The sequence below is a fragment of the Ambystoma mexicanum genome, chromosome 11, assembly GCF_040938575.1.
Source record: "Ambystoma mexicanum isolate Mex_15411 chromosome 11, UKY_AmexF1_1, whole genome shotgun sequence".
In the NCBI taxonomy this organism is placed as follows: Eukaryota; Metazoa; Chordata; class Amphibia; order Caudata; family Ambystomatidae; genus Ambystoma; species Ambystoma mexicanum.
In genome coordinates this window covers 1,076,502,543-1,076,524,017 of record NC_090934.1, presented here as the reverse complement: position 1 = coordinate 1,076,524,017, position 21,475 = coordinate 1,076,502,543, and the positions used below count along the sequence as shown (strand labels likewise).

Here is a 21,475-nt window from a genome sequence, read left to right as displayed (position 1 = left end):
ACAGTTTTTGTTTCTGAACTGTCTTCCGCCTAATAACTAATCACTGGTCTGAGTCATACTGCCCCCAGTCAATGACTGCCCTCTGGCATCCATCTTCAGATTTTTACCGCACGTTCAAGTGTTGGGAGTCCTCGTGCCATAGCTCTCGAGCTTTTACTGGGTTTTGCGATTTTTTTTTTTTTTTTTTTTTTCTTTTTTTTTTCAGCGTTTAACCTCATTTTTTCAGTCAATCGATCCTCAAGCTCTACCGTTTCTACTTCCGATCAACGGGGACCCATTTCGGAATTTCCTACGCCCCTCAAGGGTGAAGTTTTCGTCGAGTTTCGCTTCTTGGAGGATTCCGGAAGGTCTTTGAGGCCTACCCCGCTGGACATAGCCCAGGACAAAGGAAACACGATGCCCGGATCCAAGCTGTTCAGGAGCTGCCCTGGATGCGGATTACAGAATGTCTTCGAGGATGAGCAGTCTTGATGCCTCTACTACCTTCACAAAGACAAACGCACGTGGAGAAGGATGGTGCGTTTTGCAAGAACATGTCCGAACGGACTATGAAGGATCGTCGTATCCGACTCAGCAACTAGCTGGAAGGGAAGAGCCCAGCAGCAGGTGTGAAGTCTGAGCGGTCTTCTAAGACGTTTTGAGGACGGCCGGCAACAGGGGCCCAAAAAAAGGCTAAGCACTGCGAGTGCCGATCGGTTGGGCTCCTCGGCTGCCAGGCAGGGCGCAGGGAGAAGCTCCGGTCAATCCTAACGGAGACAGCCAAGGGGGAGTGAGGCAGTTACCCCCTCCCCCCCCCCCCCAGGGAAGGCTTCAGACGCACCCAAAGTCGCAAAGGCCCCGATTCACCCGGCTAATGCCTCGATCGAGGGAGTGGAGGCGACCTCAGGGCTTAGTTTCCCTGCCACCACAGAGGGAATCCTCTTTTCAGCCCATCGATGAGACCCCCCGTGAAACCCCAGGCAGAAAAAGAGGGGGCGGCCGGTGGCCATTACGGACACAGAAACCACCTCTGAAGAGGAGCTGGCTGGTGTTGCAAAGATCCTGAACAAGAAGTTCGAGGAGGTCCGGTCCCACGGGAGGGATCCTGACGAAGCGGACAAAGAAAGAGGCGGCGGTGCCGACGAACCACGAGCTGTGGAGGAGACGAGCCTACTCCTCAAACGTCGCAGCCGGTGCCTATGCCACAAGACATTTCAAGAGCAATCTTGATGGCGATTCAGGCCTTATCTACGGGGATAAGGACAAGGTTGCCCTTAACCCCAGCGGATGATCCAGCGGAGCCTGGACCATCGGGAAGCCCACCAAGCAAGCGGAGGAGAACTCCTCCCACCGCTCTCCCTTCCAGCCCTCACGTCCTTCTCAGCCTTCATCTCCTTCCCCTGGTCCGAGGGATGAGACGGGAACGGAGACAACGACAACTGGGACAGATGACGACGGTGCTGACAACGGAATGGACCTTCCTTCACCACCCCCTCGGTCCTCCCCGCCCGACAAATTTGGCTCTTTCCACGCCATGATCGCCAGGACATTAAAGCTTTTCCAGCTCTGCCCCGAAGAGCAGAAGGAAGGGTTCCTCTACCAACGTCGTGAGGCCAAGAGGAAGACGGTCCTCAGTTCCATTACTGGACGAGACGACATCTGGGACGAGGGGCGACGCTCCTGAAGAACCCGTCCACTGCTCCTGCTAAGAGACCGGTACAAGTAGTAGTACCGTGTCCTGGACTCAGCCCCCATGTGCCTTAGGGCTCAGCCGCCCCCAGATTCGGTTGTCTCTGCGGCGGCCAAGAAGAAAGTGGCGGGGGCGACGGCTTCAACTTAGACTTCCCCGCAGGACGGCAAGGGAAAGAAACTGGACACCATGGGACGGTGGGTCATCTCTTCTTCTTCTGCGGCGGCGACGATTAAAGCGGCCAACGCCCTCGCGATTGTGGCACGCTACGACAGGGAGCTGCGGTTTAAGATCGCTCCCCTGCTGGACTTCCTCCCGGACGACAAGAGGGCTGAGGCCCTGGAGATCCTACAGGAAGGCGAGGTGGCCTCGGACCACGCCATCACGGTGGCCACGGATATTGCTGACACCGGTTTTCGCCAGATGGGCAATAGCATTTGCCTTCGTCCGCGCGGCTGGCTCAAGGCGACCGATTTCCGCCAGGACGTCCAGACCAGGGTTCTGGACATGCCCTTCGACTGGAACAACCTGTTCGGCAAGACAGTGGACGAGTCACTGCAGGCCATCAAGGCAGACAGACGGCCCGGGCCTTGGGCGTTTTTCAACAGCGACGGCCGTCCTTTCGGAACACCGGACGCAAGCAAAGTGCCTTCAAAGGATTAGGCGGTGGCGCCTCGTCGTACCGTCAAGCGGCCCGCACCTCGTCGCAGGAGGCCTACCGAGGACGCGGCAAGACAGGAGGATCTCGTCGTCGCCAAGGAGTGCAAGGCCGCGGCCAAGCAGGACTGAACCGGCCGTAGCGTCGGGCCCCCACATGAGCACCCCTGTGGAAGGCCAGCTGGTGAAGTTCGTCAGCGTGTGGGAGTCCATCTCCGACAGTTGGGTGCTGGATGCCCTGGCCCGCAGGCACACTCTGGAATTTCTAAGGAAGTGTCCCCGTATTCCACCTGTGGCCAGGAAGGAAAACCATGTCCCTCAACTTCTACTGGAGATACGAGCGATGCTAAAAAAGGGAGCCATCAAATTTTTCCCAAAGAGGCTCCGGGGCTCCGGAGTGTACTCGCAATACTTCCTTGTAAGGAAAAAGACAGGCGGATGGCGGCCCATCCTGGACCTTCTTCGTCTAAACAAGTACATCAAGTCACAGAAGTTCCTGATGGTCACCCTCCAGCACGTGCTGGGACAGCTGGAGGAAGGCGACTTCCTATCGTCGCTGGACTTGGAGGATGCCTACTTTCACATCCCCATTCTAAAAGGACATCGAAAGTTCCTGCGATTCGTGGTCCAAGGGCGACACTATCAGTTCAAGGCCCTTCCCTTCGGTTTGAAGTTGGCGCCCAGGGTATTCACCAAGTGCCTAGCACCAATGGCAGCGCGGCTGCGCCTGCAGGGGATCCACGTCTACCCCTACCTGGACGATTGGCTCATCGAGCAAAGACAAGAGAACTCGCTGTCGTGCACATAGCGAAGACCCTCCAACTGCTCACGGATCTGGGATTCTCAATCAATTTCGTGAAATCTCACTTGGTACTGTTGCAAGTTGGCCTGTTCCTGGGAGCCAGACTCGACAGAGTGGTGCGATTGGCTTCTCCGTCAGAGGAAAGGACGAAGGCCATCCTGGGCAAGGTGCAACGGCTGTCAACCATGGACGCGGCCAGGGTGACGTCCATCAAGGCCCTGCTCGGCATGATGCCCTCGTGCATCTACCTCGTGCGCCTGTGCAGGCTGCGGATGCGTCCACTGCAAGAGTTCCTCAACACCCGTTGGATGCAAGCGACAGGTAGCTTCGAAGACAGGATCTCACTCAACGAGACCTTCCGCCAAGCGATCCGGTGGTGGGGCTCCCGCGTGCATTTGGCGGCGGGCATGGACTTCCAGACCTTGGCACATCAGGAGACTGTGACAACGGAGCCCTCCCTGGAGGGATGAGGAGCGCACACCGGAGATCTCCACGCAAGAGGCCTTTGGCTCCCGGAGGAGAGGTCACTTCACATCAATGTCCTGGAGCTCCAAGCCGTGTTCTGGGCCCTCGGGTTGTTCCTTCCGTCCCTCAAGGGCAAGGTGGTAAGGATCTTCACAGACAACACCACCACGATGTTCTACATCCGGAAGCAGAGAGGCACCAGATCACCAGCCCTATCCAAGGAAGCCCAGGATCTGTGGCACTGGGCCGTCGCCCAAGGGATGTTTCTGGTACCCTTCCATCTGGCAGGAATAAAGAACACCATTGTCGACTCACTCAGCAGGGAGCTGCGTTCGTGCCACAAGTGGTAACTGCGGCAGGATCGAGTGGATCTTCTATTCCAACGATGGGGCAATCCCCAGATCAACCTATTCGCGACGAATGCCAAGTGCCGGAGGTTCGCCAGCAGGTTTCCCCAGCCGGGGAGCATGGGCGATGCCTTCTGATTCCCCTCGAACGGCCTGTTCCTGTATGCGTTGCCGTTGCTGCTGCGACTCATCAATCAACTCAGACGGTCCCAGTGCAGGATGATACTCGTCGCACCGGCGTGGCTGAGAAAGATCTGGTTCCCGGACCTTCTGGACATGTCAGCGTCCGTCCGTTCCCCCATAGTCAAACTGCCGATAGACGGGGACCTTCTCGCCAGAGAAGGAGGCGCCATCATCCACCACGACCCTGGGTCGCTGAACTTGCAGGCCTGGCTCCTGCAGCACTAGAGTTTGGAGGGTACTATATCCCGGCGGACTGCAAGGAGGTGCTTGCAAAGGCCAGGGCATCCTCAACTCTCGTGATATGGACACAAATGGAAGAGGTTCTGTCTGGTGTCGTGAACAGAAGATTAACCCTCTGCGGATTACGGCCCCTCAAATGCTGCCGTACCTACTGTCGCTGGCCAAAGCTGGGCTAGCTCATGCCTCCATCATGATCCACCTAGCGGCGATTTCCCGCTACACCAGAACATCTCTGTGGTCCCATCGCCTGATGAAGGAGTTCATGAAAGGACTGTTTTCCGGTCATTCCCGCTGGTGAAGTCACGGGCCCCAGCGTGGGAGCTCAACGTGGTGCTGAGCAGGCTCGTGGGGGCCGCCATTCGAACCCCTGCATTCGGCACCGTTGAAGTTTCTTTCGTGGAAGACAGCATTTCTTGTGGCCATCACCTCCACACGACGAGTGGAAGAGATCTAGGCTCTTTCCTGTAAACCTCCATACCTGACATTCCACGAGACGAGGGTAGTGCTGAGGACACACCCCTCTTTCATGCCCAAGGTGCCGCTGGACTTCCATCTCATCAAGCCCTTGGTGTTACCTGTTTTCTTCCCGTTGCCGGCCTAGAGGACTTTGCACTCGCTGGATGTGGCTAGAGCGCTTAAGTTCTACGTGGACCGCACGAAGACCCTTCGGAAGACGTCACAGCTATATGTGAACTTTGGACCTGTGAACCAAGGGAAGGCCCTCTCGAAGGCTTCCATTTCCAGATTGCTCTCAGTTTGCATCATTCACTGTCACCGGTTGACAAACCGACCGTTGCCCGGCCGTCCGAGAGCCCATTCAACCAGTGCGCTCGCTGCTACCACAGCGTTCTTGTCTGGTGTGCCCCTGCTGGACATCTGCAGGGCTGCTACGTGGAGGTCGACGCACACCTTCACGAGATTCTACTGCGTCGACCTGGATTCCAGGGAGGAGTCCAGAGTCGGCCAGGCAGTGCTGCGCAACCTGTTCGCCTGAAGGGGCGCCTGGTGAGGAGGTAAGAGATGCTTAATGTTGAGTTGTTGAAATGCTTAATGTTGAGCCTTGCCACCTCCCGTGGTTGCATGTGTGTACTGCTATGTATTCTTGTATTCATGAGCATGTGAATCCATACCAGACCCCAATGCAGGAGAAGGAACAAGTTACTTACCTGTAACTGTTCTCCAGCATGGGTCTGGCATGGATTCACATGTGAACCCTCCCTCCTACCCCTCTGCGGCTCTTCTCTTGATCCTACTGCCACTTTACGTGCTACCAAATCTAAGGATGGCTGCCAGAGGGAGGGGCTTAGGGAGAGGGCAGTCATTGACAGGGGCAGTATGACCCAGAGACCAGTGATTGGTTATTAGGAGAAAGACCGTTCAGAAACGAAACAGATTTTTTCTTTACCGAGGATTCCAAGCCTATTCATGAGCATGTGAATCATGCCAGACCCATGCAGGAGAACAACAGTTACAGGTAAGTAACTTGTTCCTAAGATCTCAATGCCCCAAGCTCCTTTCCAGGTTCCAGTTTGGGACCTTAATCTGGTATTAACATTTTTTATGTATGCACCATTTGAACCTCTACATTGATGTCCATTAATGCTACTGATGTTCAAGACCATTTTGTTGGTAGCACTAACTTCAGCCTGTAGAGTGAATTGCAGGCACTATCATCTAAACCACCCTTTAAAATGTTCCACAAGGTCGTCCTAAGGGTTAAGCCTTCATTTTTGCCTGAGATCCTTTCAGATTTTTATGTAGGACAAACCATTGTATTACCCGTTTTCTACCCTCCAACCCATCCTGGCAGGGAGAAAGAGCGGTTGCACAGATTAGAGCCACATAGCACTCTAAGCTTCTACATTTCTAGACTGTCCAAACTTTGTCTAGATCAACTTTTTAAAGGCTATACAGGTCACAAACTGGGTCAGGCTGTGACGAGCAGACCTTATCCAAATGGATTGTTCAAGCAATTTCAGAATGCTACAGGCTGGCAGCAAACCTCCTCCAGAATGCTTGAGGGTCCATTCCACCAGGGGCATGGCTACCCCTTTAGCTCTGCAGAGAGGTGTTCCGATGATCAAATACATTTGTGAGGCTATGTGGTCTACAATACACACGTTCACGAAACATTACTTCCTTTATTCTTCCCTGAGTCAGGATGGAAGCTTTGGAAAAGCGGTCCTCGATTCGGTTCATGGAAACTGTTACGAAGCATCTCCCAGCCTTCTTAGGTTGACATGCTAGGTTTATTACAGCTTCTCGGGACACCTTCACAAGCAGTTACATAGTCCTTAAGTAAGTTACATTAATAGGACAGAAACACTGGCAGCCCATCACCCAGGCTTCAGGCTGACTACCTGCCCAACATAGATCCTTCCCTCAGGCATTCCGACACTCAGACACAAACACTCCACATGACATCACAACATTCCTTCTGCATCCCCACTACCAAGCTAAGCCAAACACAACACATCTCCTCCCCTTACATTGGCACATTTCACAGAGCAACAATACAAAACCATACACAACAGAAACCATTGATAAAATTCATACTCCTGCCACCAAAACACACTGCTTTGGACACAATCCATTTACCCCTGGTAACGTTATTTCGACTGGATGTTCCTCCCACGTATTCCTCATCGCCACAGTCAAATTTCCCATGCCATTACAGCTTTCGCTCCTTCAAAGCTTAGCATGGTCAGTTCTACTGAAAAATAAAAACAGAACTGAAGCCAATGGGCACTGCACGTGCTCTATATACCCTCGATGACATCATCCTTGAGACGGAGGTCCTCAGAACATCGAGTCGACTGCATAAACGCACAGCGACCTCTTACAAAAAAAAGAAAAATCAGAAGAAGCTGGATATTGAAAATCAAAGATGAGGAATATGTGGCAGGAACATCCAGTCGAACGAAAGTTACCCAGGGTGAAGTAACTTGGTTCTGTTCGCTTCATGGGTAAAAAATTAGTTCCATAAAAGATTTGTGTACTGGTTCCTGTTTTCTGATTAATGTTGAGTTTTTTACACTTGGGTGGGTCAGTTTGACAAGATTCTGGTTAACCAATGGGTACAGGGATCTGTAATAGATCATGTGGTCGTAAGAGTTGGGGAACTGCTAACGAAATTCCCTGTTGCGTGCCTCCTTGTTAATGCATGTTGTCAGCAATTTACAGGAGTTAAGAAAAAGCAGGGTAAGTTAGCTTAACAACAAAAGACCAAAGAAAATAAGTCTTGGTGCCTTGGCGGTACTGCACTGTGAAAGCTTCTAATTACTCTCCCTCTCCTTATATGCTAAGCTTTCAACTCATCCAAGATAAAGCTGGTGAGCAAAGGACCAATAGAAAGTGGTAGCGCTTCCACAATTACTCGGGGCAGGATCTCCAGAGCAAGAACAGAAGCAGTTGGAGCTGCACACCACAGCCAAAAACATAAATCTGGGGTGGAAGTTGCTCAGATCGGGCAGGGGAAGAGCAGGTCTGCCCTCAGTCGGGCCCTCCCCCAGCGAGCAGGCCATTGACTGGTTGTTAAATGTCTCTTCACTCTTGAACAGGCTCTGGAGTCCAGCAGCTATGAAAGAATGTAACTTTATTTGCAGATGTCGCTAACCTTTATTTATTCTTCACTTCAGGTGGTCTGACTGATGAGACGCCCACTGTTCCATTCTCATGCGCTCTGTACAGCCCCAACTTGCATTCTTGTAATCCTACACAAATCACACTCTCCCAATATTCCCTTAACTGTTATTCATCTGCAGTCACCAACATTCTTCATTCTGTGACGAACACAACCTAAACGCATGGGCTCATCTCAGTCGTGCCAGATGTAGTGTAATGGGCACTTATATATCGCCTTTCAACTCGCTGTAGGTTGAAAGCCCTTGGGGGGGGGGGGGGGGGGGGGGGGGGGTGGGGAGGGACTGAAGTCAAAGTATGGAAAATGTGTTGGTGTTATCGAATTTGTGCAAGCATTTGAACCGAAATGAAGGTAGGCATGGGTGGACAAGTCCCTGCTAGCCACCAATTATGATGTGTTTGAGTTTGAGTTTATTTATAGCGCGCGCCAGACCCGAGGGTAACCGGGCGCGTTGTTCAAGGATACTTTAAACTTTACAGGTTACACATGATTACAAGTAGTGGTTATACATAGTAGAGATTACATAATGCAGGCCATGGTATATACATATAACATAATATAAACAGGAAATATGCAGTAGAGAGATAAAGGGTATATAATTATGTACATAGTACGTTTGTAGAACAGTGGTTATGGACTATCGGTCATTTTCTTTGATCCAATTGATACAGTTGGATCTGAAGAGAGCGTAGGATTGGGGAGATCTCAGGCCGGGCGGGAGGGAGTTCCAAAGCTGGGCAGCTTTGACCGGGAAGCTGTTTCCTCCGGCCGTACTTAGTTTGAATGGGGGTATCATTAACTGGTTAGAGTATGCTTCTCTGGTGGGTCTAGTGGAGATTTTTCTGTTGAATCTAGCAGCTAGGTATTTAGGTGCTAGATGGTTGATACTTTTGAAGGTTAGAGAAGCTGTCTTAAGTTTGATTTTGTCCGCTGTGGAGAGCCAATTGGATTGTCTTCTAGCTTCTGAAATATGCTCCCTTTTTGGAATTCCTAAGGCAGCTCTAAGAGCATTGTTCTCTAGTGTTTGAATCTTTTGCAACGTGTGTTTGTTGGTCCCTATATATAGAGCGTTACAATAGTCCAATTTCGACAGCACTAATGCTCGGGCAAGGGTTAGGCAGTTGGCAGTGGATAGGTATGGTTTTGTGGCTCTGATCAGCTTGCAGGTATATGCGGTGCTGGATGCCATTGCGCTCACCTGTTTGGTTAGGGAGAGGTGGGAATCAAGGTAGAACCCTAGTGTTTTTACCACTTTTGCCACCTTGATAGTGTTACCGTCTATGACGAAGGAGGAGTATTCTTCTTTTAATCTTTTGATGTTTTGTGTGTTCCCCAGTATGATGAGTTCCGTTTTGTCATCATTCAGGCATAGCCCGTGGGTGGCCATCCATGCCTGAATGATGAGATAAATCTTGTTCACCAAGGCCAAATCTTGTTCATAATCCCCTGAGAGTGGTATGAGAATCTGAGTGTCATCCGCATAGTTAGTGTAGGTGACACCCAGATTATCTAGATCATCGAACAAGGGCTTCGTGAAGATGTTGTACATAGTGGGGGAGACACAAGAACCTTGTGGGACTCCACATGTGATGGATACTGGGTCTGCAGCAGCAGAAGTAGAGAAGACTCTCGTAGTTCTACCGGTTAGGAAAGATTTGATCCATGTGATGGCATGCGTGGAGAAGTGGGCAGCTGTTTCTAGGTGGGTGCATAGCACATCATGATCCACTAGGTCGAAGGCTGCAGAGAGGTCCAGTAAGAGGAGTAAGGCCATCTTTCCGGAGTCTCTCAGCTCGTCGACCTGAGTTTTAAGATCGATGAGTGCGGTTTCAGTTCCGTGCTGAGGTCTAAAACCTGATTGTCTTGTGCCTAAAAGGTGGTGCAGCTCCAGATGTTTTTGGATCTGCAGGTAGGCTACCCTGTCTAGGATTTTTAACAGGAAGGGTACCGTTGTGATAGGCCTGTAGTTAGTCGGGATGGATGGGTCCAATGTTTGTTTTTTTAGAAGGGGGAGGACCCAAGATTGCTTGAGGTTATCTGGAATAGTACCTGAAGCAAAGGAGGCATTAATAAGCTTAGAAATGAATGGGGAGAGGTCTCTGGCCATGTCTTTTATTAGTTGGGCTGGGCATAGGTCACCTCGGCAATTGGATGGCTTGAGTGAAAGTATTATCTTTTCAGTTTCAAGTATGGTTACTTTCGAGAAGTTAAATTTATGGTCTAGTTTAGTGCTAGTTGGTAGTTTGCCTCTTAGGTTAGTTGAGGGTGGAATATTCTGTTTCTTTATCTCAATTTTTGTTTGGAGTGTGGCGATTTTGTCATTTAGTGCTTTTTGGATGTTCGAGCACCATATTTTATTTTTATCACAGTTATCCTGGACAGGAATAGGGTTTTCTAGTTCCTTTAGTATAAGGAATAGTTCTTTCGTACCAGATTTGGCCTGCAGTATTCTGTTGTTGAAGTTCTCTCTTTTTGCTTTCTTCATTTTTGTAGATCTTGGAGGCATTGATGAGTGTAATTTTATTTGTCTCTGTTGGGGCTAGTCGCCAAGCAGATTCACATTTACGTTTTTCAAGTCTTAGTGATTTGAGGTGAGGAGTAAACCAGGTGTTTAGGTGGGCTCTGGGCTTACTCTTTCTCAGTTTCAGTGGGGCAATAGTATCTAGAGCTGTAGCCATAGAAGAGTTGAATTCATTTACTAGTGATGAGGTGTCCGATGAGTCCGGTAGAGAGTTTAGTCTGGGGAGGATGAGTGGTAGCAGTTTTTCTGTAGTTATAAGTTTTTTGTTTCTGGTTGGCAGGGGGGGAGCCAGAACAATTTCAATAGGTATGGTCAAGTTAACATTTAGGAGGAAGGTTATCAGTGCATGATCTGTCCAAATTTGTGGTTTGATGTCGACAATCGTAGTATTGCAGTTATAGTCAGCAACCCAGTCAAGTATACGGCCTTTTTCGTGTGTGGGTTGTAGGATTTTTTGGGAGAAGCCTAGTTCTGAGATGATATTAGTGACATTGGTTGCTTGCAGGTCTTTAGGGTCGTTGTAGCCTAGGTTTAGGTCTCCCAGAAGGATAGCTTGGGATGAAGTTTTTAGGTTGTTTGAGAGGATCGTGGAGATGTCCTCCTCGAACGTGCCAATAGGGCCAGGTGGTCTATAGATAAGGTGGATAGTAATAGATTGAGAGGGAGATGCGAGGAGTTTAGCAGTTAATGATTCGCAGGAGTTAGTCGTTGAGCTTGATTCAATTTTTAGGGTGAGATTATTTTTAGCAATAATAGCTAGGCCACCTCCTCGAGAGTTGACTCTATCTTCTCTAAGTATGGTGTAATTATGTGGTAGGGCTAGCATTATGGCAGGTCCTGCAGCTTGGTGCAGCCAAGTTTCTGTTATGGCGAGGATGTCATAGTCTCCTATTTGAATGAGATCAGCAATTTCGGTAGCGTGTGCTATTAGTGACCTGGCATTAATAAGGGCGCACTTCAGTTGGAGGTTCGGCTTTGCTATGGCCTGGGTGGCATTACTTTTCTTTTTAGGTAGGCTATTATTAGCATTGGCCTGCTTATTTGGGCGGTTATTGCGATGGGGGTCAATTTTTATAGGAAGAGTGTTTCGGATGTTAGTGTTACTTCTATTGCAAGAGGTATTGAGTCTAGCTAGTGGTTCGTAAATTTTAGGTAATCTTGAACGTAGTTTTGCGTTTCTACTTGCAATGTCACAGGGGAGGTATGTTAGCAATTGGTGGGTAATAAGTGAATGTGAAGATTGATGGCTGGGCTCTAGGGGGGGAGTTAAGAGTCCTTCATCCACGGGCGGTATGTCCTGTGGTGTAGGCCTCGGTTGGTGGTTTATTTTTGGCATTGTGGTCCAAAAGGCTGATAGGTAAATAAGAGTTAGTATCATTCTAACTTAGTTTTAGGCGCGAGCAGTTGGTTTGCAGGAGTCAGGCACCTCTAGGTTAGACAGCGCAATCATATGTAGGCTAAGTGCAATCAGGGACAGGCTAAGTGCAATCAGGGACAGGCTAAGTGCAATCAGGGACAGGCTAAATGCAATCAGGGACAGGCTAAATGCAATCAGGGACAGGCTAAATGCAATCAGGGACAGGCTAAATGCAGTTATAGACAGGCTAGATGCAAGTCTGGGTGCAGGGTGCCTCTGGGCTAGTCAGAGCAATCATATGTAGGCTAAATACGATTATAGATCGGCAAAAGCAGTCAAAGGATAGGCTAAATGCAAAACTTGCACTACGCGTGGCTCTGTAAAGGCATGGTTGTGGTGGTCAGGCTGTGTGGGCATACGCAGAACCATGATGTATGTGGAAAGGGCTTTGGTCGCACATTAATGCATATGGGCAGGATCAGACTGCTGAGGCTGTCAATAGGAGTAGAAGTACCTTTGTGGAAAGAGCCAGGGGGTCTGGCAGACGGCAGCCACGGCACCGAACAGGCACAAAACAGGTGCTGGCCTTGCCTCTCATGGGCCTTGGAGTGAGGGGGCCGGCTTCGCCTGCCGGCGGCCAATGGGCCAATAGGTAGGCCCGGCAGCCAATCAGCTGGCTGCTGGAGGCCTGGGTCAGTCGGCTATGGATGCTGCTTTTAGGGGGCGGCCATCTTGGAGTGGGGGAGAGCCTCGTGTGCTGCAATGGCGGCGATTGGGTTCATAGTAACCTTCTGGTGTGGGGCAGTGTGGGCAAAGCCTCCACGATCGAGATTGCATTAATATTAATTAATGCTGGAGCGCGGGCGAAATGCGCATTTTACAGGCGGATTTCGGCGTCGATCGAGCGCTTACCAAAAATGCTGCGCTTGGGCTTGGGGACAGCTGATGCCCTCGTTGGTCCTCTGCTCCTGCAGGGACATGGTCCGGAGCTCCTGCTCCTCTGGTGGGTGGTGGGAACTGCTATGTATGTATGTGGGTGGGGGCAGAGGGGATCTATGTGATCACTGCGACCACACAATTGCGATGGCCGAAAATGCAGATTTTTAAAATGTTTATTTTTATTTCTTTATTTTAATTAAACCCCTTTAGACCACATAGATATGTTTGTTTTATTTATTTATATAGCGCTCCAGACCCAGAGGTAAAAGGGCGCATCAAGGAAGTGGTTACATAATACATTATATACAGTTTATATTTATACATTTATACAGTTTACTTGATACAAATCACAAAGTATAGGCAAATTCGGCAGACCTAGCAAAGAGAAGGTAATTGTTAGTTTTTTCCAGTAGCCAACTAATGACCTGTTTCCTAAAAGACTTGATGGATTTCATGTTTAAGGGCAAGGTGTTCCAAAGTTGGGAGGCAAGGACTGTAAAGCTGGATCCACCAGCTCTTTTTAGAGTAAATCTGGGCACTGTTAGACATAGGGTATTGGAGGATCTGGTCATTCTGGTGTCAGGTTTCAAGGTAAATCTGTTAGTGAGATAGGGTGGGGCTAGGTGGTTTAAGGCTTTGTAAGTGAGAGAGGGTTTTTAGTTCCATTTTTTGATGAATAGAGAGGGATTTGCATGATTTTCTGATGGCTGAGATGTGCTCGCGCCTAGGGATATTTAATGCTGCACGAAGCGCGTTATTTTGTAGTAACTGTAGTTTATTATAGATTGGTTAGCGCCTAGGTGAAGACTATTACAGTAGTCAAGTTGGACTGTATAAGAGCCCCGGCCAGCGTAAGGCAGCTATTGGGTGACAAGAAGGGTCTACAAGCCCTGATTAGCTTACCTGTGTAGGCAGTGGCTGAGGAAGTAATGTTAATTTGTTTGGAGAGGCTGGTGTTGGCATTGAGGTAAAAGCTGATGGTTTTTACACTTTTAACAATGGCAATAGTGTTACCATCGATGATGATACTGTTGTAAATGGGGCTAAGTTTCAGCAGGTTGTTGGGTGAACTAACAAGGAGAAGCTTAGTTTTCTCATCATTCAGGCAGAGGCCATGTGTGGCCATCCATGCCTGAATGATGGAGAAGATTTCATTAATCCGGGTGACGTCGTCTTTGTAGTTCCCTGAGAGGGTAAGGAGTATCTGGGTGTCATCAGCGTAATTAGTGTAGGTGACACCCAGATGGTCCAGTTTGTCAAAGAGGCTTTGTAAATATATTGTACAAAGTGAGACGCAAGAGCCTTGTGAGACACCGCAGGTGATAGGGTCTGGTGTCGCTACTGGTGAGAAATACCTCATAGTTCTATTAGCCAAGAAGGATTGTATCCACGTGACAGAGGAGGTGTTATGGACATATGTGGTGGGAGACCCCCCTCCCCCGCTGCCTCTCATATTACAGTAATATCCCATACCCCCACATATATATATGTGGTGTAAATGGGGTGTTTTAATTTTTTTTAAAAGTTGGGCATTTTGGCTTTCGGTGACATTTTGGGCCATATCTGGCAGAGGTAGTCGGAGTATGTGAGAGATAGTTGTTGGGGAGAATTCACCAGAATGGCTAATTCCCCTTACCTACTGAGTCCCTCAGCAGCTTTGCTGGATTTCTAGGATTTATTTTTTTCACCTGGTAAGAGGGAACCATTTTTTTTCCCAATCTTGCATGTGTTTTGCTGTGTTAGCTTTTTTGTGTTCATAGACTGTGGAGCCTCGCCTACTCCATAGGCATAATCTTTTTACTGTGTGTTACACCGCACCTTTAGTGCAGTGACACAGGGTTGTCTTTTTCAGACTTCACACTTTAAACTCCATTTTCTGGGACTGACTACTGTCTCCCAGAACATGTGAAGTTACCATTGACTTTATTAGGCTTTTTAAATTCACAGACCCAGTGCGAACTAGCTTACATAGAGTACTGGAAAGGGTTGTTATCCCTTTTTGTCTGTCTCTCAGGGAACTTTATTTTGTTCCCCTTAAGATTTGGCTGGTGGCAGTAGTATCTACCATATTTTTCCTACCGCGTTCTATGAAAATAGCCTTGGTACTGTTTTAGGGTAAATTAGTAGCCTCAAACTTAAATCCGCTGGACATCATTTACTTTTATTTGGTTCCGACTGGGTTTATTTGGCATTTGTTTTTGTAAAGGTCTTTCTCGTATTTTACTCTGTGTGCCAAACCAGGGTTGTTTCCTTTGTTTGCTGTCCTTTGGCGGGCTTCTGCACAGAAGCACTCCTTAGGCGCCTGGGAGTCTAGGTAAACAGGATGCGAGTGAGGGGTTTTAGGCCCCCTGCACAGGGTCTCCTTGGAGACCCAAGTCGCACTCTTGTTTGATTGGCTAGGTGACTGTCCTGCCAGGACAGCCACCCTGCTAGGTGATTGACAGCCAGGCTGTGTGAATGGGGGAATAATGCATAAAAAGCAGGTCTCTGGAACTTGGATGGCAGAGTTGCCACTGGATTGAGAGAACCGAAGAGAAGCAGAAGGAGGAAGACTACTATCACGACTGAACCGCCTGGTGAAGGCCTGCTGCAGGTCTGAATCTCCTACACTTCGACAGAGAAGGTCTGCAAGGAATCTTCTTCCCTTGAGCTGGCCGGGACCAACCAGTTCGCCAAACACCAAGCAAGCCTACCTCCCCTGGTTGAATTTGCTGGGCATCGCTGCAGTGAACCGGATAGCCAGGAGGACCAGACCCTGTTGGGTTTTAAGGAGCGCACCTTTTATTTGTTGCTTTGCTCTGCTGCTGGTTTCCTCCGTGGGCAGTGCAGAACCCTCCAGTCTTCCTCCTTTGTGTCAGTTCGACAGTCGCTTCAGCAACTGTGAGCCTGCAGGATCTGCCAGGAACTTCTGCCTTAGCTACAGCATTCTTCTTCTAAGGAACTGTTCAAATCCGGTTGTTCATTCTGTCCGACCAAGGTGAAAGTGTTTCAAACCTTTCGCCAACCCGATGGCTTGTCCTTCTCTACTCTTTTGTAACTTTTCTTCCGTCCAACTTCGTTTCGAACTCTTGGGGAAAGACTTAACCGCAAACTACTCTGAACTGTGTGATCCTCTGCAAAGACTCTGAACCATTAACATTGGCCCAGGCCTATTGATTTGAATCCTCATTGTAGTAAGCCTTTTCTAGATTGCCCTGCCTACTTACTTGTTGATGCTGCTTAATTTTGTATAACTTTGTCTTTCCATCCCTTTTTTAAATTGCGGGAGTGTCATTTTTCTCTCACTTCATTTTGAGCTTAACTTGTCGAATTCATTGGGTGTTGTGTAGTGTATTATGATTGTGATTTCAGGCTGCTTTACTTGGTGAACTATTTTACAAATGATTGTGTAAATACATTTATATTCTTTTACTCAGAAACCTTGAGTCAGTGTTTGTTTGAATCATAGCAATTGCTGTCCTTTGTGTAACTATTTGATACGGCTCACTTGCTCTTGAGATAAGCCTGGCTGCTCAGCCATAGCTACCACTTTACTGTGTAGTACAGGCTTGTACCAAAGGTGAATTTGTACTGTCACTTGTAGTCTTAATAGTGTGTGGTGTTCCCAAAGGGTACTGCACATGATTCTGCCTAACAATAGTATGTGCGCAGCTAGAACACATTTTATCGTGGGGGGGATAGCTACATGTCGAGATGCTGTGCAAAGTATGTGACGCAAGAGACATTAGTTTACAGCTAGACTGAATTTTATAGTTGGAGAAGGGGGGGATATCATTCTAATGGCAGGGGTGCTGTGCAAAGTATGTGAAACAGGAGACCTTGTGTGTACAGCTATAGCGAATGTGATTGTGGGGATAGATGTAACAAGCTGCATACCGCAGCAACATAGCCAATCCGAGCCGCACAGTGATGCATAGTGCAACTGGGGCTGCAAAATAAAGAACACGAGGGGCTTGCGGAACCCACAAATGCAGAGATAGTGGCAGATCCAAGCTATATGCATCGGACAAATACACGGGAGGCAGTTTGTCTTTCGTCTATTGCAAAGGAACATGGAATCGGCGATGGCCAACAACATGCCCATTGCCAGTGATTAACATTTGCTAGAATACTGCCCCCTTGTGGCTGCCTCCTCCTGCTTTTCATCTCTTCATAGCTGGTGCGTGGGAGGAGTACACAATGCTGAATGTTTTTTTTTTACCTTTGCACCAACATTCAAGTGGACCAGACTACAGTTGGAAGAAAGCACAATCTGTCCTTGATCCCTCACCCACATCACCATTCACAGCCAAGCGGTGACGCAAGTGTGGCATTTGAAGCCACACTTTCTTTTGATGGCCCCTCTCTAAGGATTTGAGCAGTAGGAGAGCACACACCACATCTGGCACTGCCCTTGTAATGGGAGAGACTGATTGTCTTTTTTGATGACTACATTGGGGTAAAAGGCAGACCACATGCTTTCCTCATTAAAATAAAACGTTCACTGATGAGCAGTGTAGTATTTTATGCTGGTTAGAGGGCCACAGTCTATTGCCCACTGGCAACCCTATACTTCCTGGACAGACCAACATAAGGTGGTGCTGATATTCGTCAACTCCCTGAATCATGCCATGGGCACTGTTGTTCAGTCTTCTTTCAATAAACCACCTGCACCTGATTACTTTTTCTAGGTTCTGAAAAGTTTTTTGCCAAAATTCGCTCATAGGCCCCTTGTGACTTGGAGGTGTGGGAGTTGCATGAACAGTCCATTTGTTCTGTGAGTAGTGGGATGGTAGGGGAGTGGTTGGCCTGGCTGCTAACAAATGTATGTCCATGAGTGGTTGTGGTGAGTTTCTCTGGGCCTGACGCTGGGATGTGGCTAAGGAGAAAGAGTTAACACTTTGAGGAACATGGCAAGTCCATTGGTTAATTCTAAGACCGATCAGCGTGTTGGATGGTAAGGATCCCCAAGCCCTGAGGGAAGGCATGAGGAGGCCAGGCAGATCCTCAAAATCGTGAATTTCCATTGGCATGAGGGAGGGGCAAGTATTCTATGGCATTGGAGTTAGCATGTTATTCAGGGTGCAACATTTTCACTAGCCATTGGGTATTGATATTTGACTCCTGGTGAGTAAGAAATTGTGCGCTATCTGTGTAAAATTGAGGTGGGAGTGACTTTTTTTTTTATGGTGGTTTTAGTAGCTTGCAACTTTTTTTGCACCCCTATTTCCCCCCCACCCCCCAACCCCTGGTTTTATTCACTGTAGTGGCGTTGGTCCTCTTAGCGCATTGTATTGCTTCCTCCATGCGATTCCCCACTCTATTTAGGCCAATATGGCCTTTTGGGTAAACCTTATTGAAGCACGTTCTGACCATCATCTTGTAATGTCATTATGTTTTAACATTCCATCTCTGCCTCTAATTGGCAAATTGTTGGAGGACTAGGTGTCTTGTGGACAAGCTTATCAGTGGGTGACCAGTTAATGCATTTCAATTTGCATCACCGTGCTCACGAAAAATGCTTCTGCTTGAAGGCTGTAAGATCTACAAAGTTTGCATCAATTTATCTCCACTCTTTTTCCATTCAGCTTTATGAACTGGACAGTGATCCCGAGAGGAAGGAGTTCCTCGACGACTTGTTCATTTTCATGCAGAAGAAGGGTAAGTGAATGGAAATAACGGGGGTAGAATTTGAAACCATAATTTCTTTTCATCTTGACTGAAATCTATTATGTTTATTAGGAGTGCTTACCACCTGGCATGATTTCAACACGGTAAAGGTAACCCACTTATCGACTGGTGTTGCCCAGATAAGTGATTGTTCCTGTTGCCATGTTCAAAATCTGACGGTGAACCCCTCCTGAAAATAGGCCCCAATACAGGCGTTCAAGGGTTTCTATGTAGTAGAGGGAAAACTATTCTCAAACTGCTGAATGTGGTAGACTAAAATGCTCCCTCAGTAAGTTGCAATCTGAGTTTTGGTCACCATTCAGAATGCCAAAGTTACACAGGAGAGTAAGATCTGGTTATAAACACTTGAAAAACAAAGGACACATGGGAGTGCGCCGACATAGGATAAAGAGCAAGCTTGGTGTTACTCCTTTGCACTTGTTCTTAATGGCCAACAAATTATTTTAATTGAACAGGTTTCTTCCCTATCTGTAAATGGCCGCTACTAGAGAACTAATTCTCTCAAAGGTTGGTTGTGATGGACTGCTTGGATGTAGTGATTACATTCCCCACTCTGTGGCACTATGAAATGACTAAAAAGATGAAGCATATAGATTTTAATCTATCACTTATTTTGATTTCCTTTCTACTCTTCACCCCTGTCTTAGGAAGAATAGGCTGTGCAACTATCACCCCCGCTCTTTCTTCCCCATCTCTCCCCCTCCCTATCTCAGTCGGCTTCCTACTCTCTTCGGAAACTTTTCAGCAGTGGGCGTATGGCGTCGATCCCATGTCCCTCGAGGGCCTCCGTCGAGGGTAGACATCCCTGGATGTTATATATAGGACGTACGGCGCCTAAGTTCAGTTTTTTCTGACAGCGAATGTGTTAGCTTCGTGAAACTTGGCGCGCCTCGTGGATTCTTCAAATCTCTTAAAATCTTTATTTCTTTGACCCCTCCGACTCGAAAGTCTGGGTTTAAGACTTGCCAGGACTGCAAGTCCAAGATGTCGTTGACCGACGCGCAATGTATTTGTTTATGGTGCCTGGGTGAGTCTCACGACACAGGCGACTGCTCCAAATACCAGTCTCTTACAGCCAAGGCCTTGCGTGAAAGGAAGGGGAAGCTTCATGCAGGTAAGCCATCGAAAAAGTCCCGTAAAATCGGATTGAAGTCTAGGATTTGCAGCGACGACTCGAGGGGCGACTCTCCGCATTGGGAGGAAGCTTGAGGTTCTCGGTCCCGTAGTGGTTCCCGCCATTCCTCGTCTTCGCGGCACTCTCAGAAGCGCTGCCACCGGTCACCTTCCCCGTCCTTTGGAGGATGGTGCCGGGCATAAAGTCGCCTGTCCCACGAAAACATCGACACTGGTGGAGTGGGCGGCGTTTAAAGAACAGATGGCAATTTTTCAGTTGCAAGGCTCGCATGCCTTCGGGCTCGCGTCGCGGCTCGCACCCGGAGCCCTCGAGGTCCCATGCGGACAAGAGCATTCGCAAGAGCCGTGTGTCCAGGTCTCGGTCCCCGTCCCCAGCGAGACCGGTGCAGCCTGTGGAGGTACCAGCGTCGGCTCGTTCGGTGCCGGTCCAGTCAGACTCGGATGATGCTGTTCCGTCCTATCAGCCCACGACTGTAGTGGCGTCGACACCGAAGGTCTCGCGTCGATTCAATCAATGTGGATTCCGGCGTGGAAGCCTTGAGCGGTCTCGACAAATATGTTCACTATGCCATCGGCGTCGAGGCTCTTGGCGCCCTCGGTGCCTTCAGCGTTTTTTGAGCGTACTGTGTCAAGGAGTTTCCTGGAGATTCCTCTACGTCTGGGAGGCCTTCTGTTGATGGGGCTGGGTTTTCTGAGCCTTTGCCTGAAATTTCTGAAGAGGAGGAAAGATCAGACATTGAAGATCCTGTTGCTCAGGCGGATGTTCCGGGATTGTTCGGTGACGGTCCATTGGAGGAGTTGCAGCAGTCCCTACATTACGCCAATGGCCTGGCTACTTCTCCAGAAGTTAAGTTTGGAAGGCCTGAGCCGGGGCCTCATGCTGACTCTTCCTGTAGGCGACTCATGTGTAGGGTTTATGAATACCTGGGGTGGTCCAGTCCTCCTGAGGATTCTATTCAGGATGACCTTACTGACATCTTGGACCCGGTATTGCCTTTCCATCTTACGTTGCAAAAAAGGGTGCCATCGGCTTGGCAGGCCCCGGATTCGCTCCCGGCGGTCAATAAGAATTTGGAGAAAAAGTATCTGTTAGCGACCCCAGCTATTTGTCTACTCACCCTACTCCTGAGAGTTTAGTGGTTCAGGCAGCTACGGCCACCTCGAGGCAGCAGGTGTACCCTACCATCCCTCAGATAGGGACGACAAGCGCTTCGACGGACGGGCCCGGAAGGTCTTTTCGTCAGGGAGCATGGCACTGAAAGGTGTCAACGCCACATGTGCCCTGGCAAGATTTACACGCACTCTGCGGACCGGTTTCCTACGTAGCTCAGCATATTCCCGAAGGGGAGGAAAGGGATGGCTTCCTAGCCTTCGTGCGTGACGGCAAGGATGCTGTCTGTGAATCCCTTCAGTCGGGGTTGGACACGGCAGACTGTTGACCGGTCCATGGCTGCGACTACTGTACTACGCAGGTTTGCGTGGATGCGGAAGTCCGGGTTTGCTCCTGATGTGCAATCCCGTCTTCTGAGCATGTCCTTTAATGGCGTTCATTTATTTGGCAGCAAGGCTGACGAGAGCCTTTGGAGGTTGCAGACCTCCAAAGCTGCAGTGAAGTCTTTGAGCACTGTAGTATGTCACCCTCTGTCTTTTCGTCCTAGGGGACAGCAATGGAGGGGAGGTTCCTTTTTGTTTCTACTCATTTGGTAAATCAAGGGGAGCTGCCAGTCAAAGGGGCCACAGTAAGGGTACCTGTGGTGGAAAACAGGGTACTCGGGGTGCCAAAGCCGCTCGGGCAGTTGCCTCTTTGCCATCAGGCACTGCCGCAGCCGCGTCAGCTCAGTCATGAGG

General features: G+C 49.0%; 1 protein-coding gene across 1 annotated transcript in view; it reads left to right on the top strand.

Annotated features, from left to right (window-relative positions):
• The window catches only part of ARID3B (AT-rich interaction domain 3B), a 454,686-nt gene that overhangs the window by 246,307 nt on the left and 186,904 nt on the right, over positions 1 to 21,475 (top strand). Inside the window, exon 4 of the mRNA XM_069624337.1 lies at positions 18,391 to 18,463. Coding sequence (XP_069480438.1) covers positions 18,391 to 18,463 — 73 coding nt within the window. The remainder of the gene's footprint in view (positions 1 to 18,390; positions 18,464 to 21,475) is intronic.